Source organism: Xiphophorus maculatus, chromosome 23 (assembly GCF_002775205.1).
Source record: "Xiphophorus maculatus strain JP 163 A chromosome 23, X_maculatus-5.0-male, whole genome shotgun sequence".
NCBI lineage: Eukaryota > Metazoa > Chordata > Actinopteri > Cyprinodontiformes > Poeciliidae > Xiphophorus > Xiphophorus maculatus.
In genome coordinates, this window is record NC_036465.1 from 26,014,084 (window position 1) to 26,035,413 (window position 21,330).

The 21,330-nt window shown below is 42.0% G+C and overlaps 1 protein-coding gene across 1 annotated transcript; it reads left to right on the forward strand.

Annotated features, from left to right (window-relative positions):
* The first annotated feature begins 473 nt into the window (after positions 1-473).
* Positions 474-8,251, forward strand: fnta (farnesyltransferase, CAAX box, alpha). The gene is made up of 9 exons (XM_005811119.3): positions 474-672; positions 1,072-1,157; positions 1,960-2,074; positions 2,924-3,028; positions 4,938-5,064; positions 5,221-5,369; positions 6,963-7,025; positions 7,309-7,498; positions 7,610-8,251. Exons 1-9 carry the CDS (start codon positions 545-547, stop codon positions 7,751-7,753), a joined length of 1,107 nt encoding a protein of 368 aa, XP_005811176.1. The 5' UTR covers positions 474-544; the 3' UTR covers positions 7,754-8,251.
* The last annotated feature ends 13,079 nt before the right edge of the window (positions 8,252-21,330 follow it).

Sequence of the window (21,330 nt, forward strand, 5' to 3'; positions counted from 1 at the left end):
AATTTTGTTCCTCAGAAAATAATATTTCAAAAGAGCCAATTAAAGGAAGGATTTTTGACATTAAACGGACACCACAGATATTGTCAACAGGCCAGATTTTATAATCTTCCACAAAGGAGCAGAAAGATTTCATTATTTCGACTGAAGTTCGTTTGAGCCCATATAAAAATATCTTCAGTTTTATAATCATAGAAAATAGCACATTTGGATTGGAGCACCAATTTAATTTTGCACCTATGGCCACCATCGTCAAATAAATCTGCCGAGATGTTGGCATTTAGAGTAAAACAGAATATGTTGGTTTGGACTAATAAGTCCAAGCCAACCGTAGTTGTTAACCTTTGATCTTTTCGTGTTATATCTGTGTTAGGTCAACAATTACACACGATGTTATCAAAATACAGTTGCACCTGCGGATGTTCACACTTTCTTCCTGCAGGTGAGGAGGAAACTGATATTTCCCACCGTCCGCAGAGGCACCGGAAGCTGCGTCCTCCTTCCTGAAGAAGCAGCGCTCTGGCTGAGACAAAGCTAGAAGTTAGCCATGTCAACTGTTGAGGAGCCCTCCAGTGAACCCCTGGGGGTTAAAGAGCAGAAAGAGCTGGATGCAGAGGTCGGGGACCACTTCGGGGACAATTATGGCGCCGACCCAACCCGATACATTTTGTACAGGTACTTTTCCCGTCTTGTCGCTGGCTAACCTAGCCTCAGTAGCTACTCCGTTAGCAAGGAGGCGTTTCTTACAAGTTTCTCGAGACGCCACTTTTTCCATATTACTTCTTTAAGAATGAATGTGTTTTAAGTGTCGTAGCGATAATAATTTTAGCATGTTAATGGTCATTTATCAGACGGTAACAATAATTAAGTCGCTACAGGCTAATATAAGAGCTTTGGTTTGGCATTTCTGCCTCTATTTATGCTCGAATAGTGATCGTGGTAATAAAAGAAATGACAGTTTCCGCTGACGGTCAATCTAGTTTTGTTAGTGGGCCTCCTTTAGTTTTCAAAGTTGTGGTAAGCTGGTTTATTTGAGGTATGCGGTTGGATCAGTGCTGTGTTTTTATCTTTCAGAGACCGGAAGGAGTGGGCTGATCTGGAGCCTGTTCCGCAAGACGACGGACCAAATCCCGTAGTGAAGATCGCCTACTCTGACAAGTGTAAGGTGGTTGCTAGGATACCACAGGAGTGCATCTCAACTGATTAGATTATATCATCAAAACGTTGAGTTCTTCAAAAAGTGAAACTCTTGTTGTATAACAGATAATTATTTACACTGGAAAGTATGTCCGTGCATTGTACAGTATATGCAGTAACTAATTAGCGGAGAATGGAGGATCTCAGATTTGATTTATTTATCCAAATGTCGATTTCCGATTTTGATGAATCCCCCCCCACATTTTCTGGAAAAAAAAAAATCAAATGTGACAGAAAATATATATATTTAAAAAAACGGACTTTTATTTCAATCAATGCTTTTGGAAGTTGATCTAAATTGAAAGTTGAAATAAATATAAAGTATAAAACACCCATGTCAAACAGAATAATAGTTTTTAGGTGGGCTGACGTCACTCTGAACTATGGAAACACTGGAGTGCGTTGGTATATGTTTTGTTTTTTTTCCCCAAAAATTACTTGCTCCAAAACAAAGATTTATTTCATCATTAAAACCCTTTTTTTCATTCATTTCAATATTCTTATTAGATTTTTAAAAAACCATCTGCTTGCTGTAACCTTAAAAATGAATATAAATAAAAACCGACATGAGTTTCACATTTTGAATGAAAGGACTTGAACTGAAACTTTTCAGTGACATTCTAACTGATTGAAATCAACCTCAAGTGAGTCGCTGGGAAACATTTTTGCAGTGTGATGCGACACTCTCTGTGTTTCCATTTTGGAGACTGAACGTAATGGGATTTGAACGTCGCGCCACTCGTCACCGTGTGTTTTGTCCAACAGTTGCTGATGTTTATGACTATTTCCGCGCGCTCCTAAAGAAGGACGAAAAGAGCGAGAGGGCTTTCGCTCTGACAGCCGACGCCATTGACCTGAACGCAGCAAACTACACAGTGTGGTGAGCATCACTCTTGTGAGACAACGGCAGTTTAAAAAAGTGAATAAAAGCAAGAAAAGTTAAACTATTGAGCTTAAAACGAGGGAAACATAGTGTAGAGTTTTATTTTAGTTGTTTTTTGGGGGTAGAAATTTATACCATTTCAGAATTTTAAAGTACACAATTTTCAACTGGCTTTAATTTATTAATTTATATCGTGTGTTAAAATTGGGCCAAATACAGCCTAGATATTGAACCTTCAAGCTGGCAGTTAAATGTTATTTTATCGGTCAAATCACAATAGTTTTATTCTTTGTATTCTGCTAAATTGGACCAAGTTGAAAAGATGCTTAATATTTTTTTCATTTTAATATCTCATCCAATGCATAGACGGGTATTTATTCATATTTCAACAGTTTGTTTATGAACTTTATCAACTCTTTTCTCCCATAACCCTTTAAACTTTCTTGAGGCGGCCTAAGATGAAAATGGGTTTCACTCTGGTTTTTATTATGGATATTTCCCAACCTTATAAATGCACTAAATATTCTGTGTTTGGAAGTTAATACACTTTACATTTGAGATTGGTTTTCATTATTTTTGAAACAGAATTTATTTGCGTTAGTTAAGATGCCAAGAACAGTGAAACGGCCCTTTAAGACTACTACCCAATCAGAATCCAGCTTCAGTGTTCGGTCATCAAATGTACAGGTGATAAAAGTAAACGCTTTGCACTCAAATATTTAAAATGTTTAGGGAAAAAGCAACAGGCTATAGTTTGGGAAAAGCATCAAAGCTCAGACTGTGTAATGTTTCCGGTTACGTTCTGAGGTCGTGGTGCGATCTAACGCTGGACCTGCTCCTGTTCAGGCACTACAGGCGAGTTCTGCTTCAAGCTCTGTCCAAGGACCTGAGGGAGGAGATGAAATACATCACCAACATCATCGAGGAGCAGCCCAAGAACTACCAAGTCTGGTGAGCCGCGTTTCCACTGATCACAACAAGTTGCGCACAATATCACTAACATCGGTATCGGTCCAACGTTTGTCTTTTTTTTTTTTTTACATATCGGTATCGGTCCGATAAATTGGTTAACAGCCAGTATTTGTTTTCATCTTGTTGCCATTTGTTTCTGGTCGTTTTCTTTGCAGAGGTGTCAAAACAGTAGAGAAACATTGTATGATATCGGTTATTGGCCATAACGGCAGTATTAAAATCGGATATCAGTATCGGACCAAATATTCATATTGGTGCGTTGCTAATCACAATCTCCATTCCAGCAATTTAAAGACGTAAAAATTAGATGAGAGTCAAAACGTGGGCTTACTCTATACATCTTTGTTATTTTTACTTCATCTTGATTTTTAGAATTGAGGTTCATAACAAAAGATCCATCCATCCATCCATCTTCTTCTGCTTATCCGGGGTCGGGTTGCGGGGGTAGCAGCTTCAGAAGGGAGGCCCAGACTTCCCTCTCCCCGGCCACTTCTTCTAGCTCTTCCGGGGGAATCCCGAGGCGTTCCCAGGCCAGCCGAGAGACCTAGTCCCTCCAGCGTGTCCTGGGTCTTCCCCGGGGCCTCCTCCCGGTGGGACGTGCCCGGAACACCTCACCAGGGAGGCGTCCAGGAGGCATCATGACCAGATGCTCCTCAACTGGCTCCTCTCAATGTGAAGGAGCAGCAGCTCTACTCTGAGTCCCTCCCGGATGACTGAGCTTCCTACCCTATCTCTAAGGGAGAGCCCAGCTACCCTCCGGAGAAAACCCATTTTGGCCGCTTGTATCCGCGATCTCGTTCTTTCGGTCATGACCCAAAGCTCATGACCATAGATGAGGGTGGGAACGTAGATCGACCGGTAAATCGAGAGCTTCGCTTTTTGGCTCAGCTCTCTCTTCACCACGACGGACCGGTACAGCGCCCGCTTGACAGCAGATGCTGCGCCAATCCGCCTGTCGATCTCCCGCTCCCTTCTTCCCTCATTCGTGAACAAGATCCCGAGATACTTGAACTCCTCCACTTGGGGCAGGACACCCCCCCTGACCCAGAGAAGGCACTCTACCCTTTTCCGGCTCAAGACCATGGCCTCGGATTTTAGGCACTGATCCTCATCCTGGCCGCTTCACACTCGGCTGCGAACCGCTCCAGCGAGAGCTGCAGATCACGATCTGATGAAGCCAAAAGGACCACATCGTCTGCGAAAAGCAGAGATGAGATCCTAAGGCCACCAAATCGGATCTCCTCAACACCTTGGCTGCGCCTAGAAATTCTGTCCATGAAAGTGATGAACAGAATCAGTGACAAAGGGCAGCCCTGGCGGAGTCCAACTCTCACCGGAAACGAGCCCGACTTACTGCCGGCAATGCGGACCAGACTCTGACACCGGTCATACAGGGACCTGACAGCCCGTATCAAAGGGCCCGGTACCCCATACTCCCGGAGAACCCCCCACAGGGTTCCCCGAGGGACACGGTCGAACGCCTTCTCCAAGTCCACAAAACACATGTAGACTGGTTGGGCGAACTCCCAGAACCCTCCAGGACCCTGCCGAGGGTGTAGAGCTGGTCCAGTGTTCCACGACCAGGACGAAAACCACACTGCTCTTCCTGAATCCGAGGTTCGGCTATCCGGATTCAGGACGGACCCTCCTCTCCAGGACCCCTGAATAGACCTTGCCAGGGAGGCTTAAGAGTGTGACCCCACTATATTTGGAGCAAAACAGATGTTTTGATTTCATTTGGATTTTTTTTTTGGTTGTTGTTGCAGTGAGATAAAATGACTAACGAGGGATGAAAAGAAAAACCAGAATTATTGGAAAATGAATCCATTTATAGAAATCAGGAGTCATTAAGAGCCAGTATTTGCATGTTTTCTGACTTCCTGTCCAGGCATCACAGGCGCATGGTGGTGGAGTGGCTGAACGACCCCTCAGCGGAGCTGCAGTTCATCGCAGACGTCCTCAGCCAGGATGCCAAGAACTACCACGCCTGGCAGCACAGGCAGTGGGTCATCCAGGTCAGCGGCGCTCCTCATCCTTCCTTCGCCTCACAAAACCTCAGAGGGAATCTTTTCTCCTCTCTTGTTTTTTTATTTTCTGTTAAAGTTTGGAGTGTGACGGTGTGTCTGTTGGGGCTCCACGTCTGACGTCGTTTCTTTGTGCTTGACCTTCAGGAGTACAAGCTGTGGGACAACGAGCTGGACTTCGTGGAGAATCTTCTGGACGAAGACGTGCGGAACAACTCGGCGTGGAACCAGAGGCACTTTGTCATTTCTCACACCACGGGCTTCTCTGACCCGGCCATCGTGCAGAGAGAGATACAGTAAGCATTTAAGAAATATATTTTTTTGTTTTCTTTTAAAAATAGTTCCTAATAAAAGTATCCATACTCCTTGAGCTTTTTTTTCCTACGGTTAGTCATGTTACAAAAACAAGCTTTGATATGTTGTACAGTTTCTTGTGCAAAATCAACAGATTAATTGAACTGCACATTTTTCAGAGAAATTGTCAAGAATAGTTTAAGTGGCTAACTCCGACCTGCAGGTGGCAGTATTTCTTACTTCTACCACTCTGCTACCTCAACCTTACTTGATGTGAAGTCTTCCTGAAGGCCGGGGCAGCAGAGTGGTAGAGCGACATGGCGAGTAACAAAAAGTAATGTTTACTGTCACAAATTAGTGCAAATATTTGTAAAGTAGCAACATAATGAGTTCATGAATTTTATTGGGGTAAAAAATAAAAAATCACAAAAATAGTAAAATTCTGTTGGAACTGATTAATATGAGGTTTTTATGTGATGATTCAGAGAGACCTTAGGAACATTTTTTACCTTTGATCAGCTAAAACCAATTTTAAATCTGCAAAGCAGCATTACACTTCAAAACAAAGCAGCCTGAGTTTAGTCTGTTTTATAGGAAATCTATTCAGATTTCTAAATTAGCAAACCGTTTTCTCTTTGACTTTATACATTGTTTTTAGTTAAGGTTCAAGGTTAGTTAAGGCCTTCCTAACCTTTTTAGTTAGGTCAGTCCTCAAAGTTTGACAGTTTGAGGACTGGAGTTTGACACCTGTGTCATAGAGAATGACTTTTATAAAAAATCATGTTTACAACATATTGACAAAAAAAAATGACTTGACTAAAAGGGTATTTCCCACACTACTAGTGTTTTATTCATATATGGGGGAAAAAAAAAATCAATTCTATAGCGAATCATAAGTCCTTGTCCTGGGAATTCTGAATCAATTCAAAATGGTAAAATTGATTTTATTCTGCTTGATTTCATTTATTTTTTGTAAAATTATATTCTGAATAATAAAGAAAAATCCAGGCTAACCTCATACATAATTTAAGTAACAGAAGCAAAACAGATTTTTGTTTGAAATGTAAACTTATGGGATTTATTACAGTAAAGAACCATTTAAATAAATACTCTGTTGTTTTCTCTAGTCAGTCACATCATTTAAACAGAATCTCTTAAACATTTGAATAAAAAAAAAAACTGGTTGTGGAATCAAACATTGTTTCAGAACCGAATTGTGAACCTAGAAGTCAGAATCAAATCACTAGATGCTAAAAGATTCTCTTCTCTAATATATTGCATGAAAACACTTCAGAAAAACTTCCAAAATTAGTATTTATCAAATTGTAGTTACATTATAAAACATTTCTAAATTCTCTTGCATTGTTAGCTAAAGCCATTAAGATCCACAGGTCTGAGTGGAGAAGAAAACAGCACAAGGATTTGAAAATGGTTCCCAGACGAAAAACGACATGAGAACAGCTGTTAGCATGTCTCCCTGTTTGAGAAATCCCAGAAATTCCTGGTGTTTGCTGTCAAATAATGCATGCAGCGTTTGTTCCACTGTGAATCTTTCAGCTTTCATTCATTTTCATGCCTTCTTGTCTTTGTGTTAGGTATTGTCTGAACCAGATCAGGAAGGCTCCTCACAACGAGAGCGCCTGGAATTATTTGAAAGGGTGAGAAGTGAGATTTAACGTTAGATTTAACTTCCTGGAAACCCTGAAAGGGAACAGTTTTTTCTTTTGTTTTTTTTTTTTTTTCTGGTTTTCTCCAGTTTAAGAATGAATTGGTCCCTTTCAGTGTGGAGGACAGGAATGTTTAAGCATGCAGCAGGAGCCCGCTGACACGGTTGTGATTCAGTTATTAAAAATGTAGAGGCTCTGAGGTGCTGTTTCTTCTTTTTATATATATATATATATATTTTTTTTTTCCACCTTTTTTGTTTGTTGTTCCCATCAGGATGCTGCAGGACAGAGGCCTCTCATCTCAGCCAGGCCTGCTGGAAAAGATCTTGGAGCTGAAAGAGACGCACTGCTCGCCCTACCTCCTCGCTTTCCTCTTCGATTGCTACGAAGACGCTTTGGAGTCCAGCTTCCAAAAGGAAAATCTGGAGCAGGAACATAAGGAGACGTTAAAAAAGGCTCTGGAAGTGAGCACTTGTTGACACTTTGAGAAATTGGCACTTTTTGTTTATTTAATCAATTTCTGAAGCTGCAGTCGATTCATGTTTCTTCCGTTTCGTGTTTGTCTTCCCGCTAAGATCTGCGAGCTTCTGGCCCAGGAGAAGGACACCATTCGTAAGGAGTACTGGCAGTTTTTGGGACGTTCACTAAAGAACAAATATGGAGGAGACGGCCCTTCGAATGAGGAAACCAAGCCGGCCGACACCCAGGAGGCCAGCTAGAGCTCCACGTTAACACTCCCCTCCATGTTCCATTAACATTAACCAACACATGGAGTTTGATATCGCTGTAAAGTCTTCTGTAAATCCCTTCAGTCTTGGAGTAAACATGTCGTCACTTAGAAGAATGTATACTCCGTATAAATATTAACTCCCTGTTCTTGCTTATTTCATCTGAAACAGTTTAAAGAAGTTCAGTTATTTTTTTTAATTATCATTACACATCTTATGTGTGTGAAAGGACTCTTTGCTTTTGTTTGCACAACAGCATCCAAGCTACAGCTCAGAGGGTTGATAACGGGCAATAAGTCGGTGGCAGAAAAGACAAACGGGACTTTAACTTGGCTGCTAGTTTGCAAACTAATGTGGAAGATTTAGTGTGAGTGGAAGGGTAGGACATGTTTAAACATAACGAGTTAAAATACTGACAGTTGTTAGCAGAACCTTTTCCTTCTGTGACAATAAAGCAGCTGAGCAATAAAACACTACTGTGCTGCTGGATTCTGATCATTGATTTATCGTATTGCAATGATTTAAAATATCAATCAGAAGTCAAATTCAGCAATTGATGCATTATGGGATGGAGGCTAATATCAGCCTGTGACTCTGCTGACGTGTTAAGGAAGCTAATTTGTATTGTTTGCTCTGGTGTCTGGTTATTTCTGGGGTTTTTTTTACCACTCAACATTCCACTAATATAATCTGTAAACAGCGTTTTTAAGTTGTGCACTCAATGAGTCCAGAAAGGTAGACACTGAGGCAGCCCTGAAACTGCTACATAAAGTGTCTTTGAGCTCATTTTAGTGTCATTTAGGGCCATGGAATAACATGACGTCGAAAATTATATCAAATGACGCATTACGTCAAAAGTTAGTCCAAACAAAACTTAGAAAATGAGGTCAAACGAGCCATGGTATTACGAGTCCAAACACAAGTAGTATAGTATTATGTAAAAAAATTAGCCCAAACGAGCTAGCGTCTAGCATGACGTCCGAAATGAGAATAAAATGAGTCCAAAGGAGACAGCATGACGTCAATAATGAGTCCAAATGATACAATATAACATGACGTCGGAAATCAGCCCAAATAACTCATAAAAAATTACTCCAAAGGACACACAAGGCTACGGCTAACTAGCTAGCCGGGCTAGCTGGGTGTAAATGTATCACCAGTTTGCTGGACGACGTTCGTTTTTTTGTACATTTATATCTTTTCAATCTTAAATTTAATTCAAAGTGGTATTTAAAAAGTCTTAAGAAGTGTTTAACTTGTTTAAAATTTCTTGGACAGGCTTTGCTCCGTGCCGCCTGGGGAAAAGCGAACCTGGAGGCCCTGCGGGCCCTGCTGCTGCACACGGACCGACAGCCTTAGCTTCACGTCCTGGACTCGCTCCGAGCTTGGAAATGGATTTACTCCACTAGATGCAGCTGCTCCTACTTCTGCTGACACCACAGCCCAATCCACCCCTCTTTTCATTTTCTGCATCCCAGCAGTGTGTAATTATGTCTTCTGTAAGGCTGCTCGCCATTCCCTCCATCTTCTTGGTGTGGAGGATCGAGTTATTGGAGAGTTCACGTCACCGGTAGCTGTGACAGGACCGAGCATGAAAACTGCCTGGCACTTGAATTACTGAATGAAAAGTCAACTCGAAATGATTTCTTTTCTATTCTTTCTTCTTCTTCTTTTTTTTAAACAGCAGGATATTACGTTTTAGGCTTCGGTTTCCCAGCTGCACCTGACTCTTAAAAGAAAAGCAAAAAAACACCATGACACACAATCCAGGCTGACATGCCAGTGTCGGTTTAGGCTACACTTACATTTTCATTAAACAAGAAGCGACACCTGCTGCACCTCATTAAGCGTTGCTCTGAGGACAGTGCTCCCTAGTGGTAAAACGCAGAACTAAAAAGAAAAGAAAAAGACTTCCAGATTATAATTAAAATACTAATTAATCCCAGCACTCCTCCATACAAACCACTCGGTTTCATCACAGGCACACGGAGTCAGTCGGACGCTTGTCTCCGGACCTGAGGCCACATGTGAGTGTGAGCTTACAGCGGCCTTCATGAAACCCCGTCCAGATGCAGCCGCCGGCGGCAGCGTAGATTTAACGTGCCGTGTTGAGTCCCGGACCCCATCCATTCTGGTTTAGAAACATCTGTTTCAGGTGTTGCTATCACTGAGACACAGAAGGGGGCTACATGTGGGGCTGGTTGAGGTGACGTATGTGTGCCTGGACTATTGAGCTTTATAACCGAAAAAGAAGAAGGCAGTATAGGCAAATGCTCAGGGCGCCAGTAGTCCAGGGGGCGCCATAAAAATGGGCAAGGAAAAATATTTTTCACAATTAAAAAAACAACAACATATAGGTAATCTAACTTCCTAATATGAAAGATTCTGTCTTAATTTAGCTGCATTGCAAAAATATATATATAAGTGACTGCAAAAGACTCTAACTGTGGCAAAACACTTAAAGCATGAAACAATGTAAGTCCATTTGGTTTCAAAACACGTCTAGAGTAATTTTTTTCCTTACCCGTGTTATTTTAACCTGTGAAAAGGTTTTTAGGTTTCAAGTGTTATGAACGATTTCCACAAGGGGCTACGAACCACCAGACTCATTTTGGTAATCAAACGAAGCTCTTTGTGCATCAGGAATGCTTTACGACGACGTTCAGACGACTCAGCTTCCTATTAGCACACAAATAAGACCGACACGAAAAATCAAACATCGATTAAGCGCCTCAGCGGAATTAAAATGTTTGTCTGTTGCTTGAACAAAACACAAGAGGAACGCTTTAAAACAGAAAGGAAACACACTCAGCTAATAATAGTAATCAGAAATTAGAATCACAATTATTCATCTAAATGTTGTTCCTCTACCTCCATATATACATATATATATATATATATATATATATGTATATATATATAAATTGATAATATAATCAATTTAATTAAGTGCAACATTGTCTTCAATAAATATATTTCAGTATTTTTAATGGGTCTAATTTAAAGGACTGTTTGTTTGGAGAGAAAGCAGCGTGTTAGCTTTGAGCAGCACAATGAAGAGTAAATAAAAAAAACACAAAGAGTTGCTTTGAAAGGCTTTCATCAGATGCAGGGGGCCTTACTTCTGTCTGAGCTTTGAGTCTTGAGGGGGGGAGAGGAAGATAAGAAAAAAAATCAAGTTATTGTAGGAAAAAGGATCTGAAGGATTGACGCTCCAGCGATTGTCAGAGGGGCTGGAAACGATTGCTTCCAGTTCACAGGCGGAGCAGGGCAGCTGCCCTCTTCAGTCCGTCTCCCCAGAACAATCCCGTAAGGCCCGCACGTCCATCTACGTAAAGGGTCGGTGGTGTGTGGCGTATAAAACGGCCCCGCAGCGCCGCTGTGCTGCCATGACGGTCGAGGTGAACCTGTCGAAACATGGGGCCCTTTGCTCAGATCCTCAGGTTTCAGGGATCAAGTTGATTGAGCTCATTTCTAATTCCCTTTTAAGAGCAGGAACAAGCTGAACATCGGCCCTCAGGCACCAGAGGGCATCGTTCATAACAACGGCATGAGTGAGGTGGAAAACCTCCAATTTCACCTTCACTGCAGCAAGATTACAAAAAAGAAGAAAAAGAAAGATTTTCAGGGTGATAGGATAATCTTTTTCACTGATTTTGGAAATGGTTGCGTATGCTATTTTCTTTTAGCACTTCTGTATTTCTGTATGTGACATGTCTCCCTGGACACCTGCATATCCATCGCCGATGATTCCATCATCAATAAATACAAATGCACTGTTTAGTTCTGTCTTTCACTGAGTGCCACCAGAAGCCAAACACTGAAAACATGTCATAGAAAAACAAAATGTGAATTTTTGGACTACAAACTAAATGTCACGTGTCAAAGAAAACGTACTGCACATTACCCTGAAGACCATTTCGATCGCGAGCCATGGCGATGGCAGCATTATTCTATGGGAACGCGTTGGTGCAGAGGAAGCCGGTCAGAGGTCACAGGAGGAGCCACATCCTGGACACTCCTGGAAGAAAACCAGGTTGAGGCTGAACAAGTCTGGAGAACGGAGTGGAGCTTCAGCTTCCAGTCGGACAAGAAACCAATGTACAGCCAAAGCTACAAGTGAAGGGTTTAGAGAGAAACATGGTGTTAGAATGTCCCAGTCAAATCCAGTTGAGAATGTGTGGCATCTTCACAAAACATTTCAGTCTCCAGCTGTAGATAGCTACCAGAGCTGAGAAGTTCACAAAACACTGAGGCAAATATTTGAGTCTCTACATGTAGCTAGCTGACAGAGATGTACAGTATGCCAAAATTCACTCAGCAAGAATGAAACCATGTTGAATGAATTAGCTGGGCTAAACTAAGCTAAGATAAAATGATACTATGTGCCATGATCACAAACACAAATATTTCAGACTCTAGATAGCTGACGGAGGTGAATCCAAAATTCCTTAAACTAAGCTAAGTTAAGCTAAATTGAGCATATGTGGCATGTTCACAGACACTGAGGCAAGTATTTCAGTCTCTAGCTGTAGACAGCCAACAGAAACACATCTCAAAATGAATTCAGCTAAGCTAACATGAGCTAACCTAGGATGCACTTTCCTAATTCCAGAATTAGGACGTTATTGGGCAGCAGCACAATATACAGAAAACAGAAAATATTGCATGCTAAACATAAATAATAATAATATTAAGAAAATATATATAAATAATGTATATTTCTACTAAATTAAATAGCGATCTAGGAATATATTTAAATATTCTTGTGCAAATGGAGCAATTAGAGTGAGCGGTATCCAGCAACAATTAGACTCAGTTAATGTACAGAGTTATGGCAGGAAAGATTACCTATGGCTATAATTACAGAAAAATGGTTCTAACAACGAATTAGGAGAGGCGTGTGTGCGTGTGTGTGTGTGTGTGAGGTGTGCGTGTCTGTATGTGTGTGCGCTGAATACACACTATTTTACAAACGTTTGTTTTGCAAACAGTGGCATTTCCTTCCACTTCACAACTGTACGCCACTTTGTGTTGATCTATTACGCAAAGCCAACAATAAAACCCACAAACTGTCGTCATGTGCCAAAAAGGTTTTCAAAGGAAGGCAACGAAGCTGCGACAGCTTCCACTGTGATCCGCTCCCTCTCCATCCAGACGTATTCCGCTGTCTATGTGGAGATGACATAATTGAGCCACCAATGGGGAATCCCGGCCCAACAGAACCCGTGTGGTGAAGTAAGCCGGTCTTGTTAGTTTATTTGTGTCTTTTAACGCGCCTCAGTCGTGACCCTGCGGCTGAAACCTTCCCGTTCACTGTGCCGTGACCTCGCACAAGTTCATTATCATTACGTGGCCTTTTATTTCCCCCTCTTCCTCCCCACTGATGAGCCGTCCTAATGGTCTGATCATCATCATTACCATCTTCACTGCTCCGGAAGGAAACGGGAACAAAGTTTGAAGTGAACGTTAAAGCACGCAGTTTGGACAGAATACATAATTCGCTTAAAGACGTCCTGGAAATCGCCCTTTGTTTTTGTTTTGTTTTCTTTCCCTTCCACTGACCAGACAGTCTGTACCTGAGGGATGACGGCTAATTGCCTTTTTTTCCAAATTGAATTCAGTTTTTTTTTTAAAAGCTTAACAATATAAAGTGAGTTAGGCAGGAAATGAAGACTTGTTGCTACGGCAAGGGATGCTATCGTTGCTTAAATTGTGTTTTGCTTGCCTACCTGCTTCTTTGGTTGTAAATGAGCTAATTGAGAGCTTCGTGTCTCAAAGTAACTCTACAGAAACTACATAAAATAATAATAATTAAAAATAAAAACCCTGCAATATAGAGGTTAGGAGTTAAAGTGAAAGGCATTAACTTTCAAAAGTATTTGGATCATTTGAACGTTTTCACATTTTGTCATGTTATAACCTTTTGGGAGACTTTTTGATTTGATAGATCAACACAAAAATAGTGCTTGATTGCAAAACAAGAAGGAGAAGAACGGATCAATATCAATAATAGATGCTTTTGAGGTTTGTTTCGAACAGCTTTCACCCATCATTCATTGCAAAATAGCTCCAACTCAGCTGTATTCAAAGTTTAGCCACAGTTTACCCTAATTACATTGAGGTCTGAGCTTTGACTGGGCCATTCTAACACCAGTCTATCATGGCTCTGGTTGTATGATGTATGCAGAAAAATCCATTACATCACATAGTGAAACAGGAGCAACATAACCTCGCACACATTTCTTTTTTTTTTTTTTTTTTTTTACATCTGACAAATAGTGAAGCTGTGTTCATAACAAATGAACAGGATTTTCACTGAGATGTTCAAATTTCCTCTGCAAAAACGTTACATATTGATCTCATCCAAGCAGAGATGAGATCAAACCTTTGAAATGTTTGCTGTAGGACTTTTATGAACCATGACGAGCATCGTCACCTAAACAGGTTGCATGTCTCCTTTCGGTCAGTTGGGGGCAGCAAAACAAACTTCAAACACTTCATTGACAAATTAACCCTATTTAACTCCTCAGATATTTGCGTTTTTGGCACACATCTAGTTAATTTCTTCTTAGTGACTCCAAAGATAAAGTCCATCTGGTTTGTTAGCTGCTGCTCTTTTGGCCATAATGGCTGCTGATCCCCTCCGTTCTTTGCAGGCGTTTTAACTGGGCCTGTTTTTAAATGACAATACCCACCTGCAGGGACCGTGAATGAGGCTGATGAGCGCAAAAGGTGAATGGAGGGGAATCCAGACGAACCACTAAAAACAGGCCTCTGAGAGCAGCAGTCATTATGAGATGAAATTTAGTGAGTTTGTGCTATCGATGCGGCTACACGCAGTCGTTTTAAGCTACCTGTTCATCGAGCAAAATCTCTATGACTCGGTAGATCTTTAAATTCTGACCACCTTATTTAAACCTGGTTCTGACCAGGGCCGGATCTAGTAGACTGTGGGCCTCTGGGTATGGCTCCCGACCCCACACACACATTTCTTTTTCATGTGAACACAATATCAGCTTGACAGGGCGTCCTAAGCATTAGTGGAGATGTCAGATGGTTCTGCTTTTACTGAAAAGATGTAGCAAAACCCAGAGCGGCACTGAGCGAAGTGATCAGCATCCCTCCTTGGAACGGCTTCATCCATGCAGAAGAAAAGAAAGCAAAATATTTTCATTACAATCACAGGCCTGTTTTTGTTGTTGCAATCACTAAAATGCACTTTTAAAGGTGCAGTATTATTTGTTTTATAGCACAATCAAGTAATTATGTTAACTTCAGTTGTATATATATACTGTATATATATATATACAGTATATATATACAACTGTATATGTGTCTACCTTAGGATAGACACAAAGTTATGATGTCATATTGTTCAAATTGATTGATTTAATTGAGACAGTGCAAATTACTGAATGTACAATATACTGGATTTAGCAAAAATGCTCATTTCCATCAATAGTCCTATAAAAACACAAGACTCAAACATTTATACATTAAAAAAAAAAGAAATACAGTAAAATAAAATTTAAACAAATACACATGGGCTTTAAAGCACAATGTATGGAAAGCATCTGTTGACCACAAAACAAATCAATGAGGCCGTCCCCCCAAAACCCAGTGCCCTGAGCTACTGCCCCCTAAGCTCCATCTAAATTGTGACCCAGGTTCTGACCCCTGGTCCTCCAGTCTGGTCCGGTCAGACTCCGTATTGATTCCACGTCTCTCTGCCATCAGGAAGAACGTTGCTGAACTCCCGTCCCAGCCCTGCAGAAAGCCGGTCCAGACTTTTTAATATTCATGGAATCAAACGAGGTTTTACGGTCCGTCCGACCCGTCACCGCCACCGTACGACTGCAGTCCGGTTGCCGTGGCAGCTGGCTTTTTGGCACGGCGGAAGCAACAAGCTCCACAGATACGTACTGTGATTTATATTTCCAACGCTGCTTCTAGGAGGATTTCACTTCTTTGCCAGGAAGTCTGACTTGAGGACACTTTTCTTTTTCTTCCTAAATCCCACCTGGTGTTAAAAAAAACAAACAAATTAAAAACATATCGTCTGGTTCAAAGAGTGTTCTGCACATTAAAATGAAGCCGGCTTCGGCTAGTTCTGCTCACCGAGCGCTGTGTGTGCAAGGGACGATCTCGCCCGTGAGGATGGGAATTACTTTCCTCCTCAGTAACACCGTCTTCCATGTTTGTGACCATGACGAGTAAATTGCCTGCGTTATGCAGGAGAGCGGGGACGTGTTTGTGTCCCGATGAAAGACATATGCTGTTAACAACTTCTGCTTCATCAGATTTGTTCAGGCAATTTAACGCGGTGCGTCACATCGGGACTGAAATGCTCTCTGTGTGACCTGCGACTGCTGCAGGTTAACGCAGGTTATTCTCTTAGACAATGTAACTCGCACAGCTCTTAATCACAGTTAGGCTTCTTTCCCCCACATGAAAGGCCGGTAGACTGAGCTCAATTGGGGAGTAAAAAAATGCAACATTTGTCACATTTCAGTTGGTGAGTTTCACTTTCGTGCTGCACTGTGTCAATCAAACAAAAACCCTTCGAAAAACCTGTTCCCCTCCTCACCTGTGATGGCGCTGCACCAAGAACTACAGAAGGAAATGACATGAAAAACACTGAAGAAGACACTGACACTTCCTTCTTCACAAAATGTAAACAAAAGTGGATTAGCGTCAGGATTTAGAGGTGGTAGGATTTCTCTTTAGTCTTTGATAAAAGGCCACGAGCCATTTCTCCTGTTAGCATGTTTGTTTTGGTTGTATTTTACCCAGAATGCCTTGTGCTGCAGTCCGCCTTTTTGTTTTGGGAGTGGCCTCTGGTCCAGATGCGTTCACATATGCATTCGGACCACATTAGAGTTCACTTTAACTGGACCCAGACGGAGGTTTTCAGGCGGACGAGAGTTTGCTTTTTGGTCCACATCAGAGTCCGATTGCGCGTTCACACCCTCCCCAAACAAACCAGACTTAAACCAGACAAATTAGAGTTTGATTAAAGCAGACTAAACAGAGCAGGTGTGAATTCACCCCTAGTCACTAAAGGATTCACAAAGTCGAATCCTTTCAAATGTAAAATCAGGTTTAGATCCATTGCCTCCTTCAAAACTCAGATTTGTGTTTCCTCCCTTGCTGAACGGTGGCACCGTTGCTGCTGATTGTGGCGACATCAGCGGACCGACCAACGCCGACAGAGACCCCCAACCCTCCCGCCTCCGCCCGTCACCAGCCAGCAGGACTGCAGATCCATCAGCAGATCATCAGTTTGTCATTCACCGCTTCTTATCTGCAAACCTATGCAAAGCAGTAATGACCTAATTAGAGTGGCTCTCGGACTCACTGGCAGCCGTACTGCTATAGTCAATGAGGTGGCTCATTGTGATAAATGGAAGTGAGAGGTTTGTCTCTGGTGTAATTTTTCTGATGGGAGCAGTCAGATCTTTTGGCTAATTTTTCACGTTGAGACGCAGCGAAGTGACAACCACGACAGTCCTGGGTGTCCTGCCAGCGCGTCTCACCGTGGAGTCCCTTCACAGATCAGGGGACTCATCCTGAAGACTTTCAAGAGTTTGGGAAGGATTCAAAAGCTACCCAGTTTAATTTCTGTCCTGAAACAAAGAAGAGCAGTGTCCACTGACCTGAACTGTTGGAAAGGGCATTGTGACATGTCCACACACTGGTTTTTCTTTTTCTTTGCCTCTCAGATGTTTGACTTTCAGTGACTTTGGTTCTTCTCAAACCTTTTGCCCAGCCAAGAAGTTGGCTGTTGGCTCCATGAGGATTTGACTTGGGGCTATAGCACTGGGCATTGACTCAAAATTGGGTTACCATATGGAGGGCACTTACACTGACTACATGGAATTATACAATACGTTAATTTTGGGAGGAAAAAAATACCACGCCTAACCATTTCTTACTCCAGTCCCACATCTTCGGCTTGTCCTGCTGACAGAGAAAGCCAATCTGAAGTTTCAACTTTTCTCCAGAGTTTTTTCTTGTTCCTCTTCTATCGCTCTTTCTCTGTGGTCGATTAAGACAAATTCGTACTTTCTAGGCTGCTCTACAAATTTGGGCGCCCACTGAGGGTCTGCTATCTTTTTGGACATCTGTGTGCAGTTCGACTGTTCACAGCTGCTGGGGTAGTAATGTCCTCAGGCACCAAAACAGAGGAAATATAGAAAACGGTCAGCTCATGATGAGAAGAGAAACTGCAACAAAGCTTATTTTACAGGATTATAAAGAGGATATTTTCATTTAATTTGTCAGAGACAACAAGAACACAGAAACCACATACTTCCTGAGACACATCATAGGCATAGAAACAGAGAATGCCGACCAAAAGTAATTTTTCAGGAAATGCTTTGGCGCCCCCTCTAGCACAGCACCCCGCAAAAGCACTGCACTTCAACTGAGGGTAGTTTTTTCAATAATTAGAATGCTTGAAAATAGCATAAAATCAAAAGTGCGTTACACACCACTGATGTGTATCTGGGTGCCTCCAGCAGTTAACATAAGTTTGCTATCTATTATCGTACTCAACATGTGTGCAAAACTTTGTAGATGTTCTGCTAATGACAAACAAAACCAAATGTGAAAATTATGGCGTTTCCATTAAATAAGAAACAATTAAAATCACACATGAATAAGTTTTTTCACTCAATAAAAAAGAAAACATGCTCCGTCATCCTCCAACCACTTCCTGTTGTCTTCCTTCGTCCTTTCTGCTAGTGCTAACATCCGGTTGTTGCTCACGTAATGCAACCCCCCTCCCCCAAAAAAAAACTGTTTTGTGAAATTCACTAATTTCGATGCAGCTGATAAACCGCCTCATCCTAGAGTTAAAACGTTTTACCGTGAAGCCTGAGCTTTTTTTCCCAATGTAATGAAGGTCTTCATTACTGGTCAGGATAACACTTTAATTATGTGTAAATGATAATGAGACGGGTACAAATAGATTGAAGCATTTATTGGGTGTTTTATGCAGGGCATCTCAGTGGGTATTGAGGGTGTCCTGGGGGGAATAATATAAATGAAGTAGGTATGGTAATTATGAAATGTATTACAAATGTTTGTAGATTATGGCTTACCTCTGTCTGTTCCTCTGTAGGGTGTTCAGGCGAAAAGAGTCCCCGGGGGCCTGAACACCTGATAAAGATTCCGGAAGAGACCAAGTGCAGATGGAAGAGGGGGAACAAAGCCTGAGGCATTTTAGAAGTGATGAATAAATTAATATTTATATGAGGGTAGTTTTAGATAGCAAATGAGTATGTAACCATGAAGAATGTTTGTTATTTATGTGTTGAAGATTGGTTGTTTTGTTAAGTTGTTTGGTGTATATGTGGTTTGTTCTACCCTGTCTTTTGAGAAGTGGGTTAATTGGTGCCGCCCAGGATTACAAAGCCTGCATGTTGGCCACATGATAGGAGTAATAGGTGCGGGTGCTGCGACACCTCATGACCATGTAAGCAGGAATGTCATCTTTGTTAAATGTTGGAGATTAAAACACCTGGTTGGTTGCACTACCCCTGCCTCCAGACTCCTATTTCAGCCTCCCGCTAAGGGCCATCCTAACACCTAAACTGCCGTGTTTCCATTACGCTAATTTGATTTTGCAATTCCAACTTGCGCAATTATACGGTCAAATCTTACATCAGGGCACCAAACATAACAATGGACAAAAGACCAAAAAGTTTAAACTTAATGTTGACTGTTGACTATGAGGCCTCAGAGTTAGTGGAGCTCCCCTTTCATCTGTCTGCGCTAACATTATGAACCAAAGGTTTTCACGCTCAAACATTTGGCTTTTAGACTGTGGGTTGTGAGCCTGTGCTTGGCGTTACAGCGCTGGCTGTGGGTGACTCACACCGTGTGTCCTTCTGAAATGAAAAGACCGTAATGCAATTCTTGTGGTCCTGTCTTCACCGGTGCCAAGGCCGTTTGGACTCTGAAGAGAGAAAACAAACTGCAGATACTGTAGGCCCGCCCACACAATTCTATTAAATCGCTTAAATAAAATCCCAGGGGATAGTTTGTTTCTTTTTTTTCTTCCCTTTTGTATCTACGCTGTCAGCATGCTCACTGTAGGGGAAGATGTGGAGGAGTTTAGCAAGCGGGACAGAAGGCCGCGGACAGCTCAAAGCCTCGGTCCGGCTTCAAGTCGGCCGCTGGATCCTCTGACTGTTGCTCTCGAGCCCCAGAAACCGATTCCACAAAATAAGAAACCGTTCAGGGACGCCGACATGCTGCGTACGCCGAATGTGTCGAACGTGTTATGCGAAAGGAGCGGGTTGTGGTTTCACTAAAACTCCATTTATTTAAAAGATTACTTGAAGAAATGAGATTCATAGTCTGTCCCTGCTGCTGTCAGATTGTATTTTAGCATAAGACTGAGGGCTTTGAGGGTGTGCACAGAATCAAACCTTCTGTTGAGCAAAGTGTTTCTGCATCAGAAGGGAACTCCAACTAGCATTGGGTAGTTTGTTTTAACCAGATGTTGGTTATGCTTTTTGGGACAGGAAGTTAGGCAGTTAAAGCCAAGAAGCACAGCATCCGTCTTCAATGATGCAAGTTTGTTTGTACCAGATCTTGTAGTCCGGTAGGCTCGGTTTGATTGGTGACCAAAATTGCAACATTTGTTACATTTTCAACTGATGTGGGTCGCTTTCACACTGCACTGAGTCAAACAAACTAAAGCCTCTAGAAAACCTGTTCCCCTCCTCGCCTGTGGTGGCGCTGCACCAAAAACTACTGAAGGAAACGACACGAAAGCCTCAGGAGATGCTGAGCGCAACTTCCCTCTTCAAAAAATCTAAACAGAAATGAAGTGGTATAGTCCACCTTCTGCTTTTGGAGTGGAGTCCAGTTGTGTCCACATAACCACACCATCAACTGAACCGAGACCAAGGTTTTTAGCCGGGTCAGAGTTTGATTGCACGTTCACAACCTCCCCAAACGAACCGGAGTTTCAAGCCAAATGAACTGGAGTTCACTTAAACAGGGCTGGTGTGAAAGCACCAGCAAGATTACATTAGATGTTTACCTGCCAAGTAGCTAACCCAAGCTCGTTATAGAAAGTAAGTATAGAAAGTCAATATTGATACTAGTCTGGTGTTGAGTGTGAATTTTGTTTTGCAGATTGAATTCGTCAGGCGTGGTTCAGTGGTTGTAGTGGGAAAACCTGTACAGAGGCGACAGACCCCGAGTTCGATTCCCACCCTCTGTTCCTTTACCGCCATCCTGTCAAATTACAACTATTGCCAAAAAAGTCTTCAAAAACTTCTTTGTCAGTGAATCTTAGACAATATGAGATTGTCTTCAAGGAACCACCTGGAGAGTTTCGCCTTGCGTCCCGTCAGCTGGCGCTCACAGAACCGAGTCTGGACTCACAGAACCGAGTCTGGACTCACAGAACCGAGTCTGGACTACCGCTGCAAATAAACACATCAACACTTTCTGGGTGGAGTTTGAATGTTGTCTCTCTTACCAAGTATGTTTGGTTTAGAGTTTGCTGTAAATATCTTTGTGCACTTAAGATAACGCAAAGCTAA